This window comes from Pomacea canaliculata, linkage group LG6 (genome assembly GCF_003073045.1).
Source record: "Pomacea canaliculata isolate SZHN2017 linkage group LG6, ASM307304v1, whole genome shotgun sequence".
Taxonomy (NCBI): domain Eukaryota; kingdom Metazoa; phylum Mollusca; class Gastropoda; order Architaenioglossa; family Ampullariidae; genus Pomacea; species Pomacea canaliculata.
Genome location: NC_037595.1, coordinates 6,338,311 through 6,366,256, shown reverse-complemented (window position 1 = coordinate 6,366,256; position 27,946 = coordinate 6,338,311). Strand labels below are relative to the sequence as shown.

The 27,946-nt window shown below is 44.0% G+C and overlaps 3 protein-coding genes across 6 annotated transcripts in view; 2 read left to right on the top strand and 1 right to left on the bottom strand.

Moving 5' to 3' along the window:
* LOC112565599 overlaps window positions 1-7,094 on the top strand; it is a 42,803-nt gene extending 35,709 nt beyond the window's left edge. For all 4 annotated transcript variants that reach the window (XM_025241148.1, XM_025241147.1, XM_025241146.1 and 1 more), the window contains one exon: window positions 152-7,094. In XM_025241148.1, coding sequence (XP_025096933.1) covers window positions 1,031-2,494 — 1,464 coding nt within the window. In that variant the 5' untranslated portion in view covers window positions 152-1,030 and the 3' untranslated portion in view covers window positions 2,495-7,094. The remainder of the gene's footprint in view (window positions 1-151) is intronic.
* The window catches only part of LOC112565604, a 71,626-nt gene that overhangs the window by 16,028 nt on the left and 27,652 nt on the right, over window positions 1-27,946 (bottom strand). Inside the window, exons 1-2 of the mRNA XM_025241156.1 lie at window positions 22,218-23,180; window positions 20,592-20,779 (exon numbers count right to left, since the gene is read on the bottom strand). Of these exons, the coding sequence (XP_025096941.1) occupies window positions 20,592-20,779; window positions 22,218-22,446 (417 nt within the window). The 5' untranslated portion in view covers window positions 22,447-23,180. Of the gene's footprint in view, window positions 1-20,591; window positions 20,780-22,217 lie in introns of the transcript that reaches the window.
* Window positions 15,798-20,940, top strand: LOC112565601. The gene is made up of 4 exons (XM_025241149.1): window positions 15,798-16,444; window positions 17,250-17,507; window positions 17,985-18,212; window positions 19,874-20,940. Exons 1-4 carry the CDS (start codon window positions 15,824-15,826, stop codon window positions 20,183-20,185), a joined length of 1,419 nt encoding a protein of 472 aa, XP_025096934.1. The 5' UTR covers window positions 15,798-15,823; the 3' UTR covers window positions 20,186-20,940.

The window sequence follows — 27,946 nt, the reverse complement described above, 5'->3', positions numbered from 1 at the left end:
TCGTATGGTGCGGTTTGTAGTATAGGATGTAAGACGGTTGTCTGTTAGTTAAGGTATTACGCAGAGTCGTGAAGTGTAGCAGTACTTCCTCCTTTGGTGACAACGGAATTCGCATGACCTCCACTGACCTCTGATTTTTCCTGTTTTCCAGGCGACAAGAGCGACAAGGCCAGCAAGGGGAATTCCCGGCATATTCTGCGCTGACGGAGGAGTAAATTGTCTTCAGATTTTCCAGAAAAGTCATCCGTGTGTCCTGTTTGTATCTTCATTCGTCAATGACACGTCATTCATTCAAGGGTTGCTGTCTCGTCGCGTGCTTCAACTTTACAAAAGTACATTCAGCTTCTGAGACTTGAATGAAGCCCAGGAATGTTGAACACAAAATCTGAAGACCCAATTCGAAAAGTGACATATGAATTCTTAAAAAAGCCCACACTCATAAAAGTTATGAGCAGTTGCTCACAGAGATAACTGGTTTTGATCCTGAGGGACGAAATGCAGCTGTCCATACCAAGATACGGCACCGCCTAAAAAGGAGTAATGGTGTCCATCTAGCTCAAAAGTTTTTGCTCTGTAAAATCGAAAAGTTTTTATTTAACTGTGTAGAAAAATAAACCGCTGCAGGCAAGATTAAATCACGAAGCAGGCGCCATTTTGACGTACCTGTACAAGAGGTGTCTGCAATGTAGGGGAAGGACAGAGGAAAAACAACCACAGAAGTATGTTTCGTAATCCTAAGAGCTGTTGCCGCTATAAAAAATTGAAAAAGATTCTGAACTTTTGCGAGAAGTCTATCATCGATTGGAAGAAATTCGTGTTCTTATATGACGGACGTGGGTGAGCGTGTGGCTCTGTTGTGTAGTTTTGGTGCGGGTTTCTGCAGGACTGGCAACGGCGGCCGAAACCAAAAGTGAGAGTTGAAGCGCGTGTGCACATTTGTTTGTTTATTGTTTTTTGTGGGGGTGGAGGAGAGGTTGGTTAAGCGTGCGCTAGCGTGTGAGCGCTGGGGAAGAAGCTGCGCGCGTGCATCATGAGCTTGCCTGACTTCACAGTGAGTGTGCAGGCTTCGCCGGCCTATCCCGTTGTGACCGACCTGGTGGATTTGCCGCTCCCCGACCACTTCCCGGAGCCGTACTGCGATCCGTATCCGGAGTGCCACCCCGACGACGCCTTCTCTGAAACATCGACACCGCTACCTTCATCTTCGTCGTACAACCACGTGGTGCACATCGAGACTGGCGACACGACAGTGTACGGCGGTTCCTCCGCGCGGCAAGTCCTGCCACCCAAAAGCAGCGGCGAGTTGCAGGAGGTGAGGGAGGGTATCCGGCGGATCACAGACAAGTACGCCGCCCCCGGAGCTTTGGTCAGAAACTCCTCTGCCTGCTTTTCCCCTACTGCCGATATGCCTTCGCACCACGCCGCTCCGCGGCCGCCCGCCGCTGCCACCAGCATGAACAGTCTGCACTCAACCGCGACGGATTCGAGTGGCATGGGCCTCGGGGCGCGGCTGACAGCAGGCAGCGTCTCCGCCTTCTCTGATGCGTCGTCCGACCTTTCGTCTGACGCCTCCCCCGTCCCACCCTGGACGGGCAGTACTAGCGACACCAGCGGCAGCACCAACGGCGGCGGCGGCGTGACGCTAACGCGCGGCGGTCCCGGATCTAGCAGCCGCTTAGTAAGTGTCGGAGGCGTGTCCCTGGCCAGCCTGGGCGACGGCGTGACGGATCAGGACGTGCAGCAGGTGGAGATGTTCTACCGTAGCCACAAGTCGGAGGTAACGGTGTGCCGCTGCCTTGCCAACCTGTACTTTGGAACTGGTGTGCCGCGCGGTAGCTTCGTGGGGGGTGACGGCGGCACCGCCTCCGCACCGTCCAGTGGCAGCGACTCGTGGGAGTTCATCAACACTGGCATCCCCTTGCTTGTCCTTGACTCTGGGCAGCACGTGCGCGAGCGCCGCCTGTCGGTGGTGCTGGCCGAAAAAGGAACAGGCTTTGTGCTGTGGAAGGATGTCATCACGCACCTGACGCACTACGCCTGCCCGCACGCCAACTTCCACACGCTGCGCGTCTCGGCCGACAACAACAAGCTGGCTGGCCTCAGTTTCGACGACAGCAAAGCCGCCAACGACTTCGCCGCCATCATCCGGCAGCTGACCTCCGACCCTGACGACGATCTGCTGATGCTGAGTAAGAAGGGCAAGAAAAAGAAAAAGAAACCCCAGGAGAGCAAGCGGCACAAGTACAAGCCGCCCAAGAAGACGGACATCTCGCAGCCCTGCTGCTTCCAACACGTCACCAAGCTGGAGCGGCCGCAGGTTGACGGTGGGTTTGTGATGCCCCCACCTCCTAACGGCTTCCCTCAGGCGGCCCCTACCGGCTCCCTCTCCAGCCTGTCGGACCACTTCCACGACAAAGTGACGCTAAGTCTGCCACGAGCGCGTAGTCAGAGCTCGGAACTGTCGGAAGTGTCGTCTGCTACTTCGGAGCACTGACACGCACCAAGGACGTTTAGGCTTGCAAAAGGAAAGATTGTTTTTCTGCGTTAGCATGTACGTGTGCATACAGGAAAGGGGTTGGTGGGGTGAAGAGAAGTAATCGACCAAAGAAAGTTACCAAAATGCTTTTGCGTGAAGACTGTTTTTGGGGAGTTGGCGGTCGTGATTTCTCAGGGTTGAAACCTTTTCGTCCATGACCTCTGCCGCGAACGGTAGGTGAGCTGTGTATGTGCCTTTAAAGCAGACTGGTTTTCTCGACGTCAGAACTACGTTGTTAGTGTTTTGGTCAGCCATGTAGGGGACCCTGAAGTGCATTCATCGGGCGACGAGATCGACGCCATACCAAAGAACCAGACAGCCAACCAACCAGTCAGTTAGCCACGCCAACTCCCAACACATATACATGTAAATGCATCTTTACACACACACACCTGCGTGTAGAGGCAGAAAAGTCACTTTGGCTTATTCTTGGTCATATCTAGCAGGCAGAATTTTGTCCTTCACTACCAGACGTTCACTGTCATCAACGGAGATAAGTAAGACGCACAAAGCTTTGGCTCATAGCATATTCAGGCGAAATAAAGTTTTCCTCAGTTTGTGTGACCCGTTCACGCCCTGCATTGGCAGGCTGCGTTACATGAACATCAGTCACCAGGCACACTATCATGACATCATCGCTCATTCTTGAAATGTCTGAGCCGTGTGAAATGTTTGAGTCCGCCAGGAATTTCCCACTCTCTGTTTTAAATTATTCATGTGTTGATTGAAGCACTGATTGCACGTGTTGGTGTTACTTGACGACTTGAAAAGGAAAGAAAATTATATGGACTGGAAAAGAAGTGGAACAAAGTATGCTTTGAATAAAAATGTAGATCACGGACTGGAATCTGAGAACGAGGAAACATGGTGCACAAGATACTGTATACTTTTCACCTCTGTTTTTGAAAGGCGTGCAGTTCAAATCCTCAGGGAATTGAACTCCTCGGTACTCGTGTGTTTACAACCAATCGCCATCGCTTATTTGCACTGTTATGCGCACGTGCCGTGCTTCAGTTTTCGATGTCCCATGTCGAAAAGAAGTCCATTGCGGTTTCCATGATCACAAGGGAAGCCATGCACAAGCTTGCAAGTAAATGTTTACAGAAATTTTATTGCACCCCCCTCCACCTTTGTGGGGTGCGCGTGACCACTTAGGCGCTTTGAAGGGGGGGAAACGTTCGCCCCCTAGGGACCAGGTTGCTGCACAATGGCGTAGGACGAATAAGTGGGACAGAAATAAGAAAGTCTGGGCCAGGGCTAGAAACAGATCCCTGGGACAGTTCGACTTTATTAATATGTGGGAATAAGGAGTTATGAGAGAACGAAACATGATCATGATCTACATTTGCAACATCTATCAAGATGTGACACGGCCTCCCTCTGACTAGGCACAGTGCCCTGTGCGTCACTGAGTGTGTTCTAGAACGTTCAGAATGTGGACAAGACGAGAAGACCATGAAGAAAAAAGTCGTTGATGACTTCTACAGTCTGACAAACTGTGCTTGCTTCATTGTCGAATGGTCCTGCATATGGCGGAGGAGCGGGAAGTGTTTGTGCGGGTGGTATAGCAGGAGGCAGACTCAGCAGCGTCGTCTATGAAACTTTCACAAAATATATAATACAGTAAATAAGTCAGTCGCGCTCCAAACTGTCACAAGTGATGGTGTGACAAGTCACGAGGAAGCTACCAACGACAGCAACCCGTGTAGGACATGGTGACGAAAGTGTAAACAACCCTGAAAAACAAGAGACATCGACAACACCACTGATATTGACCATTAGCTAATAAAAGACATAAGTAACTTCATTGATATTGGCCATTAGTTGTTTCAGTGCCTGCTTTTTTAAAACTCCATTAGACTAGAACACCATCTGCATGACTTTGTGAACAGAAACACTAATGTACCATATCGCCCCATGTTTGTGTCGTTGTGCAAGTCGTGCTGTACAAACCTGCGTCCTGTATACGCCGTAGCAGTAAGTTCGCTGAAAATGGATGTGATGGCTAGTCGGCGGGCGACAGCTTAAAGACCTGCATGTCCCTCTCTCTTGACCATTGTCTTTATCTCTAACCCTTCCTCCCTTCTCTTTAATCCCATTAAGATGGTTAGCTAGAAGCTGTACTATGGGCTGACTTTACGACTCATTCTCTTCATCAAGTCGTCTCCAGAAAACTGTGGTGCACGGAACCAGAAATGAGCTCACGGGAGACTTTTGATTGTCCGCCTGCTTCAGAAGTGGAGCCGGTTCCCAGGTTCTTAGGCAGGATGCTTATCTGAGCAAGCCGACATTTTAATATTAGTTTTTTTTCCCCCTTAGCTCTTCAGGTTGCTGGGGAATGTAAGCCGCCTTTGCAAACAACAGCAAAGAAAAAAAAAACTGCTCCGAGGTGTACCCCGAACCTCATGTCTGTGGTTTCTTCTCTCTTTTTTTTTTTAAGTCACATTTTCTTGACTTTTTTCCTTTTTTGAGCTACAGGTTCAACTGTAGTTCTTTGTGACGCGAAATTCTTGTCATTCCAATGTGCTGAATTGTTTTTACACGGATAGGAGAAATGTTCAGCGATATTACACACACACGCGTAACACACAGTGATAGCACAATACATATCCACACATACGCAAAACGCGCTAACGTACTTGGGACATCGTAAGACCGGAATGGCAGAAGCAATTGTTAACATTTATGGCACATTGAGTTTATAAACTACCCACCCTGTCTTCCTTCCTCCAACATCGCACTTTCCTTGTACATCACCCACTTCTCGTAGTCTGCTGCGGCCAGTGGAAGAAGCCTAGGGCATGTCAGTAGGTCGCAACATTTTCTGATATTTCTTTATAGAAGAGCAGGCTTCCGCTAGCCTGTACCTAAGAACAGATTCAGCTAGGGGAAAAAAAGAAGTAATGGGAGACATCTCATTTTCTTCTATTGTTAAATGTAATGTTGTTACGGTTTATCAAAGATGTCTTATTTCGATAAGCAAGAGATTGCTTTTAAAAATGAGACAGTTGTTGGCAACGCCATCTATAGAAAAAGTCTTTCCTCTAAGTGTGAGAGTTGCGATTTCGAATTTCAGATGCATTAGAAGTGTCGATAACAAGTAAGACTTGGGTTCTTAGAGGAAGGATTTTGAGGTAGAGGTGGGAAAACCACTTATTTTTTCTAATACTGTGCAGGCCGTTTCCCCTCCGAATTCTGGAGAGACGGCGAACAGCGGAAGTGTGGAAAAATGTCCTGATGATAAGAGGCTTGACTTTAATTTGTCAGACTGGTTAAGAACACGTTTCGTAATAAAATACAAAGCCAGCAAGTCGACTGGTCTGAAGAACGAACACTTAAGAATCTTCCTTCTCTAACACACGTACGCACACGAGCGCACTCAAACAAAGACACACACAATAGCTAAACAGAGGCCGCGGAGAACTTTCTTTCGAGTGGAACATCTTGAAGGGAGACGGAGAACAATTAAACTGCTGGAAGAAAGAAGCCAACACACTTCCCTCTCCGAATAATAAAAAAGACTCAGAGAGATTCTGGTTATCCGTATATTTCCTCTTGTTGTGCCGATGTCGAGGCTACTTATCTGCAGGAGAAGGCGCAGGAGTCCTGCTATCTGCCAGCACGGCAGGTCTCACGGGAAAGAAGAAACCAAGAAACACAATAGAGAACATTTGGGGTGTGCGGGGTGGATCATGTAGTTCTAAAAAATAATGAACAAACAAACCCACCTCGGTCGGAAAAAAAAGGCACGGGAGACAACTGATCCCCGGCAGGTGGCGCTAACGTCGCGTGCAGACAAAATGGCGGAACTCTCTCTGAATGGATTTGTGGCAGGACACCATGAGTTCGTAAAGTGAGTGAACACGTCAAGGTAGTCTGGTGACGCTATTTGTTAGCTGACGTCATTCTGTGACGTATTCAGGTAGACTACGCGTCAGTTTTTTTGCACACGTTCTATGGTCACTTGTGGACTGTCAATGACTTTCGTTCATTGATAATGTGACACGAAGAGACTATGAAATACGTACGATCACGTGTGTGTGTGCGTGCGCCCGAGAATGTGCACTTGGATGAGTTTATACGTTGAAAAACGATTAAAAGCAGAATAAATATCAACCCACAGACGATGGATCAAGAAGAGAGAATCTACTCGTATTAAGAAGTGAAGGTAGACGGGCATTGCTCATCGATATCTGAGAGCTGTAGCATGCCGGGAAAGCTAATGTGCTCTCAACATATTCACCTTTATAAAACTCCAGAAAACCGGACAGTTTTTTTAACCGCCGGGAGATTGAAGAGGACTAATAGCCAAAGTTTGAATACTAGTCAAAGTTTTTCGTGAGAATATTTCTGTTCCCATCTCCACTCATTTTCTCATCCTTCCTCCCATAGTCTCCCTCCTCCCTTGCTCGCTGCTCGTAGTCGTGCGCTGGTGATGTATCAGAGCGGCCTCCCATATGCTCCGCTGTATTGTGCTGTGGCTGATGTGTGTTCTGTAGCTTCATCGTATCACATACGGACTGCGACAGATGAACTATATAAATATTGATTGCTTGTTGTCGTTAGTTTCTGTTTTGTTTGTGTGTGAGTGTGAACATTTACTCGGTGTGTGCCTATGAGAGAGTAAGCGCAAGATCACCGAACAACAGAGTGTCTTCGGATTAAATCGTCATACTCAAAAGTCATAAAGACAGATATTGCACAAGTTTACCTGAAGCAGTCACGATCTTTTAAGTATGAAAATACGTGTCACTCCCCAAGTACAGGTCCACAGGTGTACTCATAATTCCCATGGGGCATTTAGAATCTGTTCTAATGTGTTATGCATAACAAAACCCAATACACAATAAAGGAATCCAGAGAATATCTGTAGAACTATGTTCTGTGTATACAGCGGGAGAGTAAATGCAAATAATTAAGTGTCTCACATAGACAAAATCATTTTTAATTATTTGCTTAATTTTAATTCCTGTTCTCCTTTTTCGCTGTGTATTTGTAGATTTTTCTTATAAATTTTATGAGACATGTTTTTGGCGCATGTTCTCCTCGGCAGTCTGATAAGAACTATCATTAAACACTGTCCTTAGTCATCATTATCTTTGCAAGTGTATGCTGTCTAGTGACAGTCTATTGACTGCTTCCCCTTCTCTGTCACAACATGCAAAGCAGCCAGACAGTTGATCATGCAGCTGCGGAACGCGGCTCCGGTGGGACCAGACAGAGGTGTAGAAACAAAGGAAGCACATTGAATATATAAGTTATGACGAAGATTTCTATTTTCAAACGGGTTCAATGTGTTCTGATTCAGAGATAAAACATTTTAAAAAATAGTGGAATGAAAAAAAATTCTTGCATCCTGTGATTAATCAGCTGACTGTTATTTCGTTTCCTTAAAACCAATGAAAATTCCTGCTTAGCTTTGCAACTAACAAAACTCTAACAAATAGCTTCCTGTTTACAGGAAGTTATAATAGTCCAGTGCCAACACAAGCTGCCATTTTCTGTTGTCAAATAGAAACCGTACTGTTGTGTCCCTTGTATACTTGTTTTCCCCTTATGGTAAAAGTACGTGACCCCAATAGACTATTGAACTAGACTGGCAGTCACACCAAGACTCTCTGCACGCAAAAAGTTCCAGCAGCAAAGGACTGCAAAGTAATGAAAAAAGTGGGCTCAATGCAATGAGAGGCAATCATGTCCAATCGCCTAGTAGCAAGAAATGACGACGCAACCTTCTTACATAATAAACCCCACTTGAGAAAAAAAGGAGAGAAAAAAGTGAATGAAAAGCTGCAAAATATCGGTAGCAATGAAAGGAGTTAAAAAGAAAATCCCTGGGATTAGAGACGGTTTTATGTTCCATTGTGTTTACTTTCTGTTGCAGTCCCCGTGGCGATAAACAGTTTTGACAAGAGCGTTGTTGGCGCTGGAAGATCAGCTTTCATGCTCAGTTCACTTCCCCTGTGCTTCTCTCCCACCGTGGGCAAGGTGGGCTGAACAACGTGCTCTTGTATTCATGCCCCGTCACAGCATGTATCACAGGCCGTATAGACACTCATTTGCATTCATCTTCTTCGCTCCAGTCGATGGAAAATTTGTTGATCGCTGGGGAATCAGGGGTGGAGTGGAATTTTTTTGTGTGTGGGGGGGGGGCACAGTAAAGGTAACAAGAGAATCACATTCACACGATATGAAAGCCTCCAAACATCGACGTACAGAGGAGATTAAAAAAATTGTCATCATGCATGGATGCATTTACGTCGTCAGGATTGCGACTGGCAGCTCATGATAAATAGGAATATCCAGGTACCAAATTATCGAGCCCCTTATAGACGACAGTTATGAAGCTCAATAGCAGAACAGAACACATCAATTAAACAGAAAATTTTGAGCTAAAAATTTCACACAAGAAAATGAAGCGCTCACACGTCTTTTAATTTCTTTAATTAATTATTAATTTAAAAGCAGAGAGACTGTTAGTGATTAGCGGGCGTCAAACAGTGGGATGTACCTTGAACCATCGAATGTGTCGAAGTCTACCTGATGTCAGGCTGTATGCTGTCAACATGTCTGACACTGTGGTGTCTAGTAGTCTAGTCTACCTGATGTCAGACTGTATGTTGTCTACATGTCTGACACTGTGGTGTCTAGTAGTCTAGTCTACCTGATGTCAGACTGTATGTTGTCTACATGTCTGACACTGTGGTGTCTAGTAGTCTAGTCTACCTGATGTCAGACTGTATGTTGTCTACATGTCTGACACTGTGGTGTCTAGTAGTCTAGTCTACCTGATGTCAGACTGTATGCTGTCTACATGTCTGACACTGTGGTGTCTAGTAGTCTAGTCTACCTGATGTCAGACTGTACACTGTCTACACGTGTGACACTGTGGTGTCTAGTAGTCTAGTCTACCTAGTGTCAGACTGTATGTTGTCTACATGTCTGACACTGTGGTGTCTAGTAGTCTAGTCTACCTGGTGTCAGACTGTACACTGTCTACACGTGTGACACTGTGGTGTCTAGTAGTCTAGTCTACCTGATGTCAGACTGTATGTTGTCTACATGTCTGACACTGGTGTCTAGAAGTCTAGAGTCGATGCCGTACAACAGTCTACATGATGTCAGAGAGAGGGGGAATAGAAAGAGAACTAAAGATGTTTATACTGTCTTTCCACTGGACCCCGTGTGTTCGTGTGTGTATATGTGGCTGGCATAATGCGTGTGCACGTTGAGGAGGGAGGGGAGAGCGCCAGAATATGAAAGAAATGCATGCCAGGTGGGATGTGACCCTGCTGGCTTACAGCCAGGCAACAGGAACGCGCCTGGAGTCGTGAAGTTGGGTTTACAGATCGTATCATGCCTTGTTCTCAAGCTGCCATAACCACAACCTCCTGCCTCCACAGTGCGTGATACATTTAAAACTATGGTTGTAAAACATGCGCGCATGTGTCTTGGTATCATCTAACATTCTAACAGATATGCACAAAGACAAAAAACCAGCTGACTCAATAAGAAAGAATTTCCACTAGATACCACAAAAGCAACTCTTGCTCTTTTCTCTGGAACACCAGTTTTAAACTTATCTGTGTCTGTCTTTTCTAGGCGTATACTGAATGAACTCAGATAAAAGATACCTTTTAGAAGCTGTTGAAATAATTTAAAATACATTGCTGAAGCTATTTAAGGTACAGCGTTACAGCAACTTTAAGATACCCTATTGAAGGCATTTAAAAAAAATCCGTAGAAACTACTTAGAATATTAATTTAGAGGAATTTCAAATTGTTTTTGAAGGAATTAAGATTAAATGTCTCTGATAAATGTGCTTATTTCTTTTTTTTTTCAAACTTCTTCTATACTAAACTAGGCGAAGCGAACAAAGTTTTAGAAATATCCTACTAAAAAAAAAAAAAAAAAAAAAAAAACAGTTACAGTTTAAGCTTTCAACACGTCTCGACACCTTTAGGCACTTGGGACATGTACGTGTTCCGATTGCCTGAAATGTTCAGTGATCGAAGTCTGTATCTGACCCAGCAGACAAACATACTGTTTAACAACATGCGTGCACGTGGCAAGCCAGCGCCATCTTTCCTTCTGTCTTCCCCTTCTGTGCATCCCAGTTAGAGAACTGCCTTGAAATGTATCGTGAGGCTCAGCCTCCATTGTGACGATCATATATGTGCTTACAATACACACAGGACTTGGGTTCATGCCGCAGCAGTTGTTTATGTTGATGTCAATTGTTTGTGTTTTTGTTGTACTTAGTTCGAAAGTATAGTTGTGCAGAAAGGAATTTGAAAATACCAAAATTATTTCCTCCTGTATAGCGGAGAAACAAATTGCATGGATCAAATTGTTTGCACATTAAATCTTTTAAATGACCTCATGGATGAAATTTTGTACAGTCACCTGGATGACACGCACCAGTGACTGCTGGGGAAGGTGAGAAGAGATAAATCAATAAATAACTGATTTATAGAAGATTTGGCGCATTACACTGAGATAAACGACGGAGCCTTTTGTAGTCTGCACAAATCCTAGACACAGTTGTACAAGTTTTATCAGGAGAAACAGAAGGTGTACAAGTTGTACACAGGGAGCCTGCCAGGTTTGGTCCAGTTACACGACGTGCAGCCGATCTGTTGCACAGCAGTGAGCTTAGCACGCGCAGAGAAAACTTTCTTTTAACTTTCCATTTCTTTTGTGTCTGTCTTTATCAAATCAGGTTCTTAGTCTTAGCGAGAAACGAACCGACTTACTTGACATTATGGTGGCACACGTAACAGACAACGTCGAAAGGAATTTATCTTAAACGGGTATAGTGTATGTGAAGTTACTTACCCGCACACCTTCCTGCAGACGTGAAACTAGCTGATTAAAAAACAAATAAAAGAACAGAAGAAGGCAAGAAATATTTCTACCCATTCAGATTCAGGGACTACTTTATAGGCGAAAATGTTGACGACGAAAAACGACCGATGATAAGGTAGGCGATGAGGACATGAAGACAACAGATAATAATAGAATGGGGAGCTGGTAGGAGGAGAGGGGGGCGGACGAGCAGTGAAGTAAGAGAAGTTCGCTGGGGTTTGCGCTGCCGGAGCTGTTCTCTCCACAGGTGTACTGCACACACCTTTGCCGGCTGTCACAGGATCTTAACCTGCAGCATCCCTCCTCCCTCCTCCCCAGGTGCTGCATGCAGTCAGACTGTGAAGGTATAAATAGCTCTGCGATCGCCTTTTCCTTAGCAACGAGATGCTGGAGACCAACGTCACCTGTGGGGAGTGGGGGAGTAAGGAGAGGGAAGTAGCTTGGCCTTTTGCAAGTAAGCCCCTAAGCCTATAGGGCTAGCTTTAATCATGTCCGCAGGCACAAGCCTGCTCCTGCCGGGTAACCTCCTTTACCCTCCTTCCTTGTAAAGTCATCGTGCCCCAGTCAAGCCCTCCCATCTTCTGCATTGGTTTATCTGTACAAATTAACAAATTAATCAAAGAAACGAGCGTGTGAGAATGACAGAGATTGATCGAACGAACGTACACATTTTCAAAATATCCAGCTGTCCGTATTTTGTATTTCCCTTCCTCCAACCTAAAAAAAAACTATTATTATGCACCCATCAGAGAGGCGAGATTTAGAAGTTTTTAAAGTACGGTCGACTGATGAGCAGAAGGTCGTTACTTGGAGGTCCAGTCAGGTCTGCGGGTGCTATCTCGATTCCCTCGTCCAACCACCCACTAGGTGGTCCAGCAAAAATATGCAGGTGATTTATCACAGAAGGTAAATTCTGCGAAACAAGAAGGTAAAAAGCATGTGAATGAAGACTGTGGGGACAAGCGAACATATATTTATTCATGAACAGAGACACACATATATACGTACGTGTATATATACATGAAATCAGAAAGTAAATGTGTGGAGGGCAGTGTTGTACATGGGGAAACAATGTAAGAAATGTCAGCGCGGACATCTTCAGTAGATGGACCCTTAGCTGCTGTGTCTGGACCTCCTCACTCCAAGATGCCCTGAGGTCAGACGTCCCGTTGACATCATCCAGCCCCTAGACGACAACAACGCAAGGGCAAGGGTTATATTTAGTCGGGTGGAAGAGGAGAAAAGTCCCTAGCATAACAAGAGCGAAGTTACTGGGTATCACAGGGCTTTACAGGGCAGTCTCCCTCTCTCTCTCTATGTGCATGCGTGCGCCCGTGGGTGCATGGCAGCGGGATAATTAGATGAAAGGACAAACAAAGAGTTGTCGGGCATGAGTCATGCTCGTCTCGTTGCCTCCCCATCCCCCCTAACAACAAAAGGCAGACAACTCTCAGTCAGCATCACAAGAAGTTGCAACAGTAGCATTAACGTCCGACTTAATCATCCAAGGCATTTGTCACCCGTGCAGTTTTGTCCAGCGGAGCAGAAGAAAGAAAAAGACTGCATAAAAATGGCGAAAGTCACCTTCTTAACGCAGCATAGGTTTCCAGATCCGCTCAGGTGTAAATTTACAAGGAATGTTCTGGACGTTGGTGTGCAAATTACGTTGGAGTAAATATGCAGGGTTTAATTTCTGTATTTTTCGCTTCTATTTGTAAAAAAGTTTTTGCAGCAGTATTTAAGTCACTATTTTCAACTGTCACTTGCACATAACGTTACAGTGATCTTGGACAAACAATTTAAACACCTCGCGCTGGTCACACAAAGTAAACTTTTTGTGTGCATATCTCTAAATTTGTACAACAATTCATTGGCAACATTACATTGTAATGTGTGGTAAATACTGTACTACTATCAACAAAAATCCGCTAAAGAGTTTGAATTCAGTGTACTCAGAAAAAAGCACTTTGTATCTCTCCGAGAAATTACTGTCGTCTAAAACTTTTCTGCTGGATTCCTATTCGCGTATACCAGGGATGGGGGACATCCGACCCGCTGGCTTTTTATAAGCTAGGAAACTTTTCATAGCAACATAAATTTGCATTAAGTGAATTATGACCAAAAGGTAAATTTTGAGGGACACGCAATGAACATCCATTACGGCTTAATCGATGACTACATAATAATTCACCTGTCACTGCAGAACCCAGTAATATTTTCAGACGACATTCTACCTACAAAAGATAAAATCTGACACGTGATCAGCGTGGGCTCGCTAAATGGACGAACCATATGATATGTGGTTGAAACACTGTAGCCATTACAGCTAAATAAACGTCCAGAATAAATAGATAAAATCTCGCTGATATCTCGAGTTTTTCCACCTCATCTGTTCCTCTACTCGACATCCACGGATCCGGTTGCACGCACGCACGCATGCACGTACGCGCGCACACACACACAATCATTCTCTCTCAAGTTTTGAGAGCACGCATCTTAAATGGATTGAGCCAAACATTATCAAGATATCCGACTGGACCTTGCTTATAACTCAAGCATGATCAAATTCAATTTTCACGACACCAGGCACGCAGGATGGTTAGAAATTGAACGAAGTGTAATCTCATGTAATAATTGCTGGAGTGCATTTTATAACATTTTTAACCAGGTCTATGAACAAATTAGTGAAAGGTGATCTTAACCGTTGAGTCCTGAGGATAAATCTATGTCCTGAAAATCCACTCATCCTAAAACTATTTGTAAGAAATGTCAGAAAAATCAAGTTAGCATTGTAACTATGGTGTGTTCCCGCTTCAACCTTGTGTATTGGTCATCATTGAACTCCTCAACGTAGCAAAGGTAAAAGGTAAAGAGTCCATTAACGAGCCCACTGGCCGTACATGCAGCGATCGTGATTGGTTCACCGTGTCTAAAAACATGGGAAAGTTAGTTCTGTCCTTTAGCCGCCTTCCCTCAACAAGTACACAGCACTGTCATCCACTGGCCGGTTGGTGGTATTACAGGTACTCCGGCCGCTCCGCCCATGGAATCTGTTCCGTTGCAGTTCTGCTTGGCTCTGCCGTCGCTGTGGTTGCCGCTGTTGCAGTTGCACCACAGGCTTGTTTTGAAACTTTTTTCTTTCAAATCGGCCGGTGATCACTGCCTCGGCATTTCACTCCTCCGATACCACAGACGAACGTGGCTTCAACACCCTTGTATGACAGTCTGGGTTCAAATTCCACCAATTCACCATTGCCGAGGCTGCGAAAGCCTGCCTTGTGAATAACTGAATGGTGGACAAAGACGTCTTGGCCGCCATTATCAGGTTTGATGAACCCCCATCCCTTTGCCACGTTGAACCACCTGCAGAAACCACGCCTTCTGCCCCCTCCACCATCGCTGTCATGGGGAGGTGCTGGTCGCTGGCCGCTTCGCTGTCTTGTCTGCTGTCTTCGCAGATATTTCTGTTTGTGCTGACAATGTCCTGCGAAGCTGGGAGGCTGCCTCCATCTCCAACTGTGTGACTCGTGCAGTCAGACCATCTGTCTCATTTTCCCTGCCATTACACATCTCCTCTCTCTCTACATGTCGATCGGCAAAAAAAGACCCATGGTCGGCCAGCTGTCTGGATGTTTCACGTCAGACCTGGCTGTTTTTAAGTCCTTTCACAAAGGCCGCCAGGTGTGTACTGGCGATCAGCAGGCGATTTGCTTTCGCCTGGAAATTCCGGAGGGTCGCGGCATATTCGATGAATGCCTCCTCACTCTGCTGTCGGCGGTTATAAAAACTTGCAATAATGTCCACAATATCTCTCCGCTCACCGTATTCCTCCATCAAAACATCCAAAATCTTTTCCGGCGTGTCTATCATGTCATGAGGGAACATCAGAACTCGCCCTCAGGCAGGTCCCTCCAGCGCGTTAAGAATATAAGCACACGCCGCATTCTCAGGCATCGGGCTGATGGCGAGAGCTACCTCCATCTCTCTTTCAAACTCGCGGACACTTGGCCCTCCGGCAAACTTCTGAAATCGGAATAAATGACATTTTCCTACAGCCTCTGCTGTACTGTCGCCCTCTTCAGCCATTGTGCACTTCTCTGCTGACAAATATCTTGCTCGCAGCGCCAAATTGACGTAGCCGAGTGGTGGGACTTTGGACTAACGACAACAACTGTCCAGCACTCAAATAAAAGCAGGAACCGTCAGTAGGTGCAACCCTTTAATGCACGGCTAGAACAATGGCCACACGTCGGTGCTCCTTCCCCGATCCGCCATTCCCCTTTATCTTAACTTTCTCCTTTTTGTCGTCACCTTTTTGTCGTCACCTTTTTTGTCGTCACTTTATTTTGACGTCACATTACGTCATTTGAAATTAAAATAACCAATAACGAGACTCTACACAGCACGTTAGTAATAAAATGTCCTCCGAGTCTATCGCAGGGCGAGTATGGAGAGGTCTACGATCCATTGCCAACGCCTCCTCTCTTGAAACCACCATTACTAACTTGCCAGATGTAGTCCTGAGCAGTATCTTCCAGCATTTGCACTGGAAGGAAAAGCTAATGGCAGTGAAAGCCTTCCCAGCATGGAACAGAATTCTTCACTCTAGTTTAGGCTTTAAGCATTTTGAAAATGACCGCGAGTATGCACAGTCCGTTCAAGCTCTCGTGTCCAATAACTACTTACTTGAAGAAATCACATGTATTGCACAGTATGGACAGTTCTTCACCCATGCTGTTATATGGCTGGAAGTCTTTCCATCCGCTGACAATCCTGAGGAAACAGACTTGGCTCTGTTAGGTGCCTTAGCGACACACTGTTTTCGTCTAAAGTCACTGGTCATCTACCACCCACCCAAGCTCTCCCCCTCCTCCATTATGCGTTCTGGTGCGCGCTACATCAAACCTCTGCAGAGGATGTTCAGCTTCAACCCCTCCCTGGACCTCAGTCTGTGTCGTGTTTCTTTCCTCTCTGAGGGAACGCAGGCTGGACTCTGCAAGCTGTTAGACTGGTACCAAGAGCACAATGTGCTGCAGAAGGTGAGGCAGAGGTACAACTCTAGTCAAAGTATGTTCTACAGATGTACACAATATTTCAGTTATTTTCACAGTTTTCTTCAATTGTAGCTGAGGCTGATATAGTTTGATGTTTCCTATTGTGTTATAACAAGTTTAATGAGTGGTAGGGATTTGTTACCAACTAAATGCTGTCTCACTGCAAAAGAACAAGTCTGTCCCTATTGTATCATTCGGGCACGCATCAACAAGACTATAACAAAAGTTTGTTTATAAAGGTAACAGAATAAGCAAAAGTTATGCTGTTTGACATCTACCCTTCAATCTAAAGACCGGAAACACTACTTTGCTACAAAACAAAGGCATTAAAATAAGGGAAAATTTAACTTTAAAGAGGTTTATATACAAAGATGGGGTTGATGTTGATTTTACATCTATTTGTGACTAACAGACAAGTAGCACTTGGTGCATGATAATTGTTTCCATGGTTAGTAATGGTGTTTACATTGGGTGGAAGGTCTCTGCAAGTGATCAAAGGTTTTGATATAGGTTTTGGAGAAGTCCTGCTTTGAGCTAGTATAGACTGGATTGTGTTAGTTGGAGTTGTGAACAAACTAAAAGGCTATTCCAAAAAGTGTGCCTTAAACTTGCTAGAATGGTTCCCGAGTCCAGGGAGAAGGATATAACAAGAATAGTGGTTCACATACTGTCGTCTTCTTGAATAATGGGTTTAATTTTCTGAGGATAATTTTCATAGTTTCTTGTTATATATGACATTTTGTTACTTCGGTGGCAGGTTATATACTATGTTTTCATTCTTGAATGACAGGTTGCCTGCCTGGACTTTTCTCATGGCAAAATGGAATCTACATTGCGTCCTATGAACTCTCTAGTCTACTGCACGTCACTACGTGTACTCAAATGCCCGATCCAATATCTGAATACTCAGATTTTGCAACAACTTGTAGAATTCAACCTGCAGGAGCTGTGCCTCATCAGTGATGTGCATACCGGTCATCTTTTTTATGATGAGCAATCAGCCATTGACTGGCATGGATTGCAACTAATACCTGGGCGGAACCTAATGGCAGGTTTCCACACTGGTCTTAATCAAATTCTTGTTTTTACAAATCTTCCTAACTTCTTTGTCAGGTTTTAAAAGAACTTAGAACAAAGTCACCCCACAAAATCATAAGATCATGCTTTCTTTATCAGTTGCGCAAAAGTCCGTAGATATACTTACATCATTGACCATTTAAACTACAGCCAGTAGATCTGAAATAGGACATACAAAACTCCATGCATACGACACAATGTGTAAGATAAGAAATGCTTTTAAGTTGGAGGTAAATCTACAGTAATTATGACCTCTTTCCATGCATGACAAGTTGTGCTTGTACCTATGATAACAGAACAAGAGTATTTACACAGATTTAGGGAAATAACATCTTGTGATGTGTAAGTTCTGTGCTGAGCTCGACATTTTTATTTTTAGAGCTTGGTTTTGTTAGATAACAGAACTTGAACATCCACGCTGTCTTAATGTAGTTGCTGTCTGTTTCAGGTGCACTATGTGTTTAGGTATGATGATGTGGTCTTGTGCCCTAATCCATACGCACGCAGCTTGGCATTGGACAGTCTTTGTGACGGCATCTCTAGGGATGTTCTGATCTCTATAGCCGATACGTATGGAGCGACACTAGAAATGTTTAGCATCATTGAAGACGTCTGGTATCCTAGTGATGACCTTGTGAATTTCTCGGATTTGGAGGACCTGCCTACCACCTTCCAGGTAAACAATGTGCATTATATTACTTGTGTTTGGCATAAGAGAGAGAACTTGACATAATTGTCCTAAAAGAAATGTTAATGAAAAAATATTTTTTTTACTCACATAATGCTAGATATATAACAAGTTGGGACCTATTGTACAGTGTTACCTAACAGACCTCAAGCTGGAGCTAAAAGCAAAGCGACTCTCAAACACTCCCTTCAAACATTCACTTTGATTTAGAGAAGCTTCAAGACCCAAACGTTGCACAAGTCTTCAAGTCCATAGTTGGAGGAAAATTTTCCATGCTGAACCTGGTGGACTGTGATGTAGACACCCTCTCTGGAAACATCAAAGAGGTGTTAATGTCAACAGCCCAGGAGGTTCTAAGGTGACATAGCAATAAGAAACAGCCATGGATCGTGAACGACATCCTAGATCTCTGTGACCAAAGAATGACCGTGAAGAGGAAAAAGAAAAGCAAACCCGAAGCAGCTTTCAAATACAAAGAGGCGAACTGTGCCTTCAAGAAAGGAATGAAGGCAGCTAGGGAGAACTGAATCAAGAGCCAATGCCAGGCCATAGAGGATGGAATGGCACAAGGTAACAGTAAGAAGGCCTACCAACTTGTAAAGACCCTCACTAAGACATATCAGCAGCACAAGACCTCAGGCATCAAATACAGCAATGGCAACCTCACAAAAACCAATGCTGTTCTCAACCGATGGACTGAGTACTGCAAGAATGTGTACAACTTCCAGCTGAAGACCAACACCAACATCCTCCAAAACAACCAGGCAAAGGTGAACCTGCAAACCGACCAGTCCTGTGGGAAAGGTCAAAAGAGCTGTGCATCGTCTGCCAGGCATTGATAATGTGCCAGCTGAATTGCTCAAGAAGCGTGGGGAAGAAACTACAAAGGCTCTGACTGTCATGTGCCAAAGAGTCTGGGAAGGCATCGCCCAAAGAATGGGCGCAGTCACTAATCATACCCCATACCCCCCAAACAATATGGACAACAACACCAGCCTAGTCTTATGGATGAGTCTGTTCTTGAAGAATGAGGCCACACAATGGATCCGAGAGTTCCGACGAGAGACATTGCTGAGTCGTGTTCATCTAGCAGGGTAGATTTCTCAGTGAGTGGAATGATTCTGTTAAAGAAGATTGTCCACATGGTAATCCCTCAAGAGTGTGTGCTTTCTTGTCCTGTTCCCTGTGTACACTGAGTTTACTATTAACACTGGTCGAAAAGTTGTGAAACATGCAGACAACATGGCCTAGGTGGTCTACTTCACAGCTGAAGTCTCTGACCCAGTACTTCGCCTGCATGAGGGAGCTGGAGAACTGGGGTTTGGTCACAGCTTGTAATGTAAATAGAATAAGGGTTTTTTATCCAGATTTTGGTGGTTGACATCTTGTATTGAGCTCAGCCATTTGAAAGCAATTTTGCATCTGGCTTTTAAATAACAATTTTCCATGTTCAGAAAAAAACTAGCTGCATCTGTAGTACAGGGCATCTGTAGTACAAATCTTGGAACCCCTTGAAAAAGAAATGCTAATTCATTAAAAATTTTGAACTCGTCTTCCTCCAGCCAAAACTGTATGTTTACAGTACCTGGCGTCTAGACTGAAGTGTGCTGAATGTGCTGCTAAACCTCATCATGTATCTATGTTTACAGTACCTGGCGTCTAGGCTGACGTGTGTGCACACTGTGGTGCTTAACCTCTTCATCCCAAAAGATGCACTTATCAGCCTGGCTCGACATGCCCCAGCTCTCAAGACGCTACTGGTCTATGAACATAAAATTTTGTTTGGCGAACATGCAGCTAACACAGAAGTAGAGGAACTGAAACAAATAATTTCTGAGGCACTTGGATATTCCTGGAAACCTTTGTCAGAAAATGACACTTTTTATGAACTATCTGCCTATAGGAAGAGTCTGCTGTTTGAGGATTTTTTTCTCGACTGGTTAGATTCGTGGAGTGTGTAGTACCCGGTCAAACTCTCGACAGCCAGTTCTGCGAAACATTATCACTCAGCGAGTGTTCTGAGTCGAAATTTGAGCCCGACACCTTTTAGTTCTTACTATAGTGGTTACAAGGGAATGATTTTACGTAGGACGGAGTGGGAAGGTAAAAACATCAAATGAAGGTAGATATAGATAATTTCCCAAACCAATAACACCCCACCAAAAGGGAAACACACACACACACACACATATATGCACTTATGCACGCACGCACACACATACACACATAAAGCTTATATACATAAACATGGACAATAATACATACAGACGCACATACATAATACATGCGTGTCATTCTTTCACTGAACTTCGTTTTGGTGCGTGTGTGCATGTCTGCGTGTGTGTCGGGGTGGGTGTAGTGTCGCACCTGCCACTGCGCGTTCGATGAGATGCCACCTTTCATCTCGATGATTTCGATTCTTTGTGATCCGAAGACACCACAGTCCACAGACTCCCCTCTCTTTTGACCTCTGTTGATCTCTGGATGATTGGGCCAGGATTCCTTCTCCCTGCAATGCCACTGAGTCTGTGGCCTGCACTGTGAGGAGACTGTGTCTGCAAAGGATGTGCCAAAGTCTTTGTACAGTTTTTGTATGTCAGCTGCAAATGGTGGTGTATGTGTAAACGCTGTCCTTCTGCGTGGAGTACAAACCACAGAGTACATTGTTACTTATATTTGTAATGTCACCAGATGATATCAATCTTTTCATGAAGTGAATATCTCAACTTTGTCTGAAATCTTAGACTTTGACAAAACAACGCAAGGCTGAATGGATAAACCTGAGTATCCATCACATTTTTCACTCCACACGATAATCCTCATTCTCCCTATTTCAACATACACGCACATACAGACATACATACATACACACATACATACAGGCATACCTTGATTACGGGATGAACAAGACACGGACGAGTGACGCGCCTGACATGGTCATAGACAACATTCATTATCACTCTGTACATCATCTACACAATAAAACAAGCGGTGGACGAAAATTTAGATGCAGATGGCGATCAGGTTTCGCTGGCGGTGAACAGACTGGACAAAAACAAAATGAGCGTTCACCATACCGTCTGCCTATATATGACCCAGAGGACAGTCAGTGTCAGGCAGGCTGGAAAAGTGTTAACACACTAGGAAGAAACTTCTGTTTTACCAAATACAGGATGATAAATTTTAAGCTGATTATTTTGTAAGTCCCGCGAATGATGTTATAAACTTATAAATATTTTTAAATTGCCCTTGACAGAAAAAAGGTTCCTCCTCCCTGGTATATACACTGGTAAGAATATAGACTTTCATCATTACTGCAATCAGTGATATAATTTCTTTCCAATTTACAGAATCTAGTTTTCGTAGAGCTAGTGTCAACACAGTTCTGTTTAGAAATGGTATTGTCAAAAGAAAAAATCTGCCAGACCAACAAACCTAAAAGAGCGGGAGGAAGAGGAATAGTCATAGGAGGTTTAACAAATTCTATAAGGCTACGGTGATTTCTACTATCATTTGTTAATCTACTGTGGCATACCTTGAACGAATGAACTTCACAAAGAGGGAAGCACAATTAATGTGCAAACATCACTGAAAATAGAATGAAGCCACGTAAACCTTAGGAACTCACGCATGGTAAGTAACTCCTGCACCTACTGTAACCCTAAAATCAAGGTGCAGTCCCTTTATTCCAGCATTTGCGGTAGGATAGGGATGGAAGGGAAGGTTTGTTGGAAACGACAAACCATATGTTTAGCTTACTACACAGTTCTTCAACAGATTTATGTTAATAACTACTGATGAAAGCAGCCGAGAAAATGCATCCCAGGTGACAGTTTGAGGTTCATTTACAATGGCGACAGATCGTTGTGACACCACACATCTGAGCTCAACAAGCGCCACAGGGGGTCGTCCTGCATCCCACACAATTAGACGCCATTTTGCCCACACAGAGACAAAGAATAAATGTTTATCAGTCGAGGCAGACAAACTTACAGCCAACAGACATCGAATCATAAATCTGCTCCCCAAAGTTTCTTCTGTAGGATGAATAGACTGTGTAACCTTGACACTGTGGACTGCGACCCCAGGCAGGTGACGAGGTCCACGCGACCAGTCTAAGGTTGTAATGTCCAGAATTACAATAGCCAATAGCTGAATATGTAACTCTTAGCACTTGGCTACAATACTTTTCAAATATTAACAATTTTGATAACGCAGACATCCTTCTAGCGCATTATTGTTGGATCGGCCGTAGAACTCCGACCTCACACCAAGTCGTCAGGTCAGCGTGAGATACTTTAGTAAGACAAGGTCCTTGCAGGCCTGAAGAATACTGTACAACAGTACTGGGTGAGAAGACGAAAGTTGGCATAGATCTCTGATTTTGTTGTTGTTGTTAGTTTTCACAAGTAAACAACTCCAGGGTAAAGAGGAACAAACCTAAAACAAAGAAAGTAACAAAGGAAGGGATGGATTGGAGGAGTTAGGGAATCGAACATGCACGTGACATCAAATATGTATCTAAAGAAACATCACACTCATTAAATAAGTAAGAAAACAAAGGCAGAGAGTTGATCAAGATGGGCGTGACCACCATTGTGTCTCTAATATCAGTGACAGGCACCAATTAACATTTTTTACCAATTAACATTTGTTTAAGCTACCAGTCGTACGTGGACGATCTATTGAACAACTTCTGTAACTCTCCTGCATACATCTTGATGTGCAATTTTTCTTTTTTCTTTATTTTGTAATTGTAGATTACACATGGATGTATAGATACAAACTTACAGGAACAATATGAAGTATCAGATAGTTTTTCGATTGTCGAAGAAAAGAAAATGTTTAATGCACGGAGGTAATCACACGATAGTTTAGTAATTGTTAGTAAATATTTTGTTGTTCAGCAAGAGCCTTGCTACTCTCACTCTCGTCATTTTCTAAAAGCAATTATGAAAAGGAACTGATAGTATTGAGTTATTTATGTCTGCGTGCGTGCGTGTGGAAGAGAAAGAGAGTGAGAGATGTGTGTGTGTTCGCAAGTTCGTGCTTGCATGCGTGCGTGGCGGAAATTAAAAAGTAACCTGGTAGGTAAACTGGAAATTGTCAAGTGCTCGCCAATCTATTCAGGGTGTGGTACAGGTATAAATATGTTGTACACCGCCTTTGTGTCCAATCAATGAACTCAAAATTTGTATTTTCCCTAGTTCTTCGGGAAAGGTGGAGTGTTATGTCCTTCCTGAATGTGACACCTGTCCGCTCTGACAACACCTGTATGTGGGGTGAACTATCTTACATCATCTGTCTCTCTGACTGTATGTTGACATCTGCGCCGAGTGAAACCTGTTCTCAGCATTCATCTAGCCTCGGACACAGAAGACAGACTCCGCTCCTACTGTGATTTATATCTTCATCATTGACTTTCACTCATATTGCTTCGATCTGATCAAGGATTGCCCCTCACACTTGAAACAAGAATTAATTTCCCCCAAAGAAAAGACAAAACAAAAACCCAGCCTTCTTCGGAAAGGTCTTTCCTTGGTTCTCTTAAACTAGTTTTGTGAGGTTAAATGTCATGCGTGCTTGTCGTTCAGGCACCAACAAGTCATGTCATTAGTGGGCAAGCAGCTATGGTCATGTCACGTGGTCATGGTGATGCTGATGCCGTGTAACGACTGTGATGACGCCATCACGTGGGATTGGACAGTGCTGACCAAACAGTTTCTCGCGGGTAGTCTCGCCAAGTTCACATCTGAAATATGCAATACACTTTTGTAACCATTGTATCCCTGAACCATTCTGTACACAATGCTAAATAGCAATAAAGTGTAACTTTAATTCGGGGGCATGTTCGAAGTCATTTCCAATCAAGACAATATCGGGTTCAGACCTAGCATTTTATCTCAGAAAAAAACTAAACATTAAAATGTTATTCAACGGTCTCCAGAGCATCGGTACCTCACTTGGTGACCTTAACTTTGACTGGCAAGAAATCGTCTCTGTCATGACACTGCCCATGCAGAACACGTCCGCCCAGCCGGCCATTTCGCCAGTTTCGTACAAAGTGCCAACTCTGCCGACAGACTGCGTCGTTCTGAGATTCACGGACTACATCCCGTGGAATAACCCTTACGACGTCACTTCCTTAGAAACCGAGCAAGCGTTTCAAACGTTCGTCAACGGTGCCATGCTGCCCTTGTTGTTCTTGATCTCCTTCCCCACCAACCTGCTGAACATGATCGTCTTCTACAAGCAGGGGCTCAGGGAGAGGGTGAACTTCTGCTTGTTCGCTCAGTCCGCCATCGACTTTGCTTATATCATATACGTTTTCGCAATCAACTCGGATAATATTTACTTGAAGGTGACGAACCAGTCTCGGTACAGCCTCGTAAGCAGAATTTTCTTTGAGTATAAACTAGTCGGCTTCTATGGCTTAGCCTGGGCTTCCGAAGTCGTGACGACCGTGATTGCATGTGAACGGTGCTTCTGCGTGATGAGTCCCCTGCGATCGCAGTCCGTTATCAAAACGAAAACCACGGTTGCTTTCGTCCTGACAATCTCTAGTGTTCTCATCGGAGGCTTTTTCGTCGTTGGGGCTCGTTGGTCAGTGAGGTGCGTCTACGATCCACTGACCAACTCGACCTCGCTGACGGCTTTCCCCAGCGCTTTCTACGTCAGCCACCGCGAAGTTGTCGACATTCTTGACGGTGTCTTCTACGGGCTTCTGGTGCCAGGCCTCACCATCACCATTGTCGCGGTCACCACCTGCCTGACTACGTTCAAGCTGAGGAAGATGGCGACGTGGCGGCAGCAGACGTCCTCAGCCGCAGTCGGACAAATGACCCGCGACTTAACGCTAACCCGGATGTTGATCGGTACCTCGGTCATGTTTCTCGTCTGCAACATTCCGGGAATAACAGCTCGCACAGTAATACTTGTTGTTCCGGACCTGAGTATCGGGGGTAGGTACAGAAACTCGTACAATGTCATCATATTTAGCAATCAGCTGGCATGGAACATCAACTCCTCCTTTCATTTCTTTATTTACTACTCGCTGGGGTCGAAGTTTCGAGAGACCCTTCAAGAAATATTCCGACCTAAGCATCTGAAAGTTGCAGTGTAATTCAGCATTTGTATGTATGAACTTTGAGATGAAAATTACTGTCACGTCTTTGATAAAGAATTTTAAGCTGATAGGAATGGACCGATGTGTTGCCATGGCAGCTAAGTAACCAAGCAAACAGCAAGTGTGACATGTTCGGACAAGTTTTACAAAAGTGTCAATCCAGTCCATAAATTTCAAACTGATTTTGCTTCTGTTAAAATCTTAAATCCGATACGAGTAATTCAACTGAAAAGTCAGCCTAAAATTCAGGTAGGAATTAATTGTTAGTTAATTAAGGCAACGATTGTTTCAAAGTTTTCTTGCCTTCATATTCAAGGCATTGTGATTTCGCTCTTCATAAATAAAGTTTGAACATAACTACGAAGGCGCAAATTGTAGGAATCTAATACAATTTCTTTCATATTAAACATTTTTGCCTAGAATTTAGAAGGCGATTCAGTCTGGTGAATAAAATGCTTAACTCGGGAACGGAAGTTCGATGGCAGGTTTAATGCAAAGAACCCTTTGCCACTTTCTGTCCACACACGAGCAATAGGTCCTTTACTACAGAAGGTGGGGAGAGCGGGGTGGGCTCCGGCTTCCACACGACCTGAACACGCTGAGCCACTTTTAGATAACTGCACCTAGGATATCTCTCCCATCTGACTGACTTTTTGAAAAAAAAAATGATCGAAGAATAAACTTGATTTTATTCCGTCCTGTTGTTCTTTCACTCACCCATGAGAGACGGAGAGCGTCCAAACCCCAAGGTAAGTACATTAGCCATTTCGATACTCTTATTGGGCAGCGTGCTTACCATAACCCACCCACCTGGGTTGTCTCAGCTGTCGGGTAGGTACCTGACTCAGGATTAGAGGGATGGGAAGGTAAGGCAGCGAGGGAGAAGAGAGAGGCAATTTCACAAGAAATATATGTTATTTATTCCAGGAAGCATTTCTGAAAACACCGCACAAGAACAGAAGTACAAATAGTACAGTAATGGAGCTAGTGCTCAAAATACCAGCACAAGAATAATCGTTAAATGTAGTACATAAATGGAGCTAGAGCTGGAAATATCATCACAACAATGAAGTACATATAGTATAGTGCTGGAAATACCAGCGCATAAATAAAAGTACTCACAATATATAAATGAAGTTACTGATGAAAAGAGCAGTCCAAGAATAAAAATGCATATAGTAGGGTGTTGGAGTTAGTGCTGGAAACATAAGAATCCATTGTTTAGTGCTGGACACACCTACACAAGAAAAAAGTGCAAACACATAGAGCAGAAACCAGTTCTTTCAACGCCAGCACAATAACGGCAAGTGCTGTTGGAAGACAGAACTGACCACCAAACAGACTGGTACCGCGTCATCGGCGTTTTTAAGCTCATCATCTACAAGATTTACGGTTGTGATCCATGACATAGTCTGCTTCTATACACAAAACGACAAAAAGACACCCCCCCCCAAAAAAAAAAAACAACAACTAACAACAACAATAACTAAACAATAAATAAAAAGGGAAAAATACATGAACAATATTTGAGGCAAAATCATTGTCCATACACAGTGTCATTTGGCATTGCACATGTGGTAGAGATGTTGAGGAGTCTGTCTTGGTCAGATAGATGGAAGATGTGTTAATACAGTCATCCTACCCTGGTAGGAGAAACTATACATAAACGTACAGTTTTCACTCCGTTATTCGCGGTGTCACTTTTGCGGTTTTGATTCACGGGTTAACCGTCAAATGTGGTTTTTTTCACTTTTGAGGCCTACAGCGGAAAATGGGGACAACACACCTAGACAAGAAAGTGTACAGACAACTTTAAAATATTAGTAAGTCATAATAAATACTCAAAATTTAATAATAATAATATATTGGATAACTTACTATATCATAAGTATATACAAAATAACATGATAAAAAGCTAAGTTTCTAAAGAACTGCAGACTTCTCTTTGGAAACGCACGCTCTGTGTTTAGATACAGACTAATCTGTCTCGTCCTCTGTGTGTGTGAGTGAGAGAGAGAGAGTGTGTTGTATTTAAGGAGAGAGGCCAACGACTTTCCGCATTCACTGGAGTCCTGCCTCCCTAAACTGCGCGAATACCGAAAGCCGGTTGTAGTACATAATACACAATGTCCGGAGAAACTTGTACCCGTGAAGTGAGAACTAAAAAGTCATATGTTCGGATCTCGGCTTAGGACTCTCTCTGTATGTTACACCTGTTTGCTAGTCTGGCAGACGGTTTTTCTCCCCTTGGTACTCCGGTTTTCAGCCATTTCCATCTGTAACAGTCGGAAATAATTTTCCATGCCCACTAAACATTCGGGTATCCGAGTAATCAGGGAAGATAAAAAAAAAAAAAAGCGTGGATTCCATGTCCCCATTCCTTGCTCTAGAAACTGTTAACCACTAACAGTTCACTGTGCTTGTGATCACTAGGCTACAAGGCCCTATCCCTATTCGGTGATTTTTTAAGCTCGGGTATGTATTTTGCTGTTTTTCAGCCACCTAAAAACTGTCATAAAGAGGGACGGCCTGTGCTTTTTAAGTCAAATGTTGAAGGAATCTGTTAATATTGAGTGGGTTTAACGTAAATTGAGGA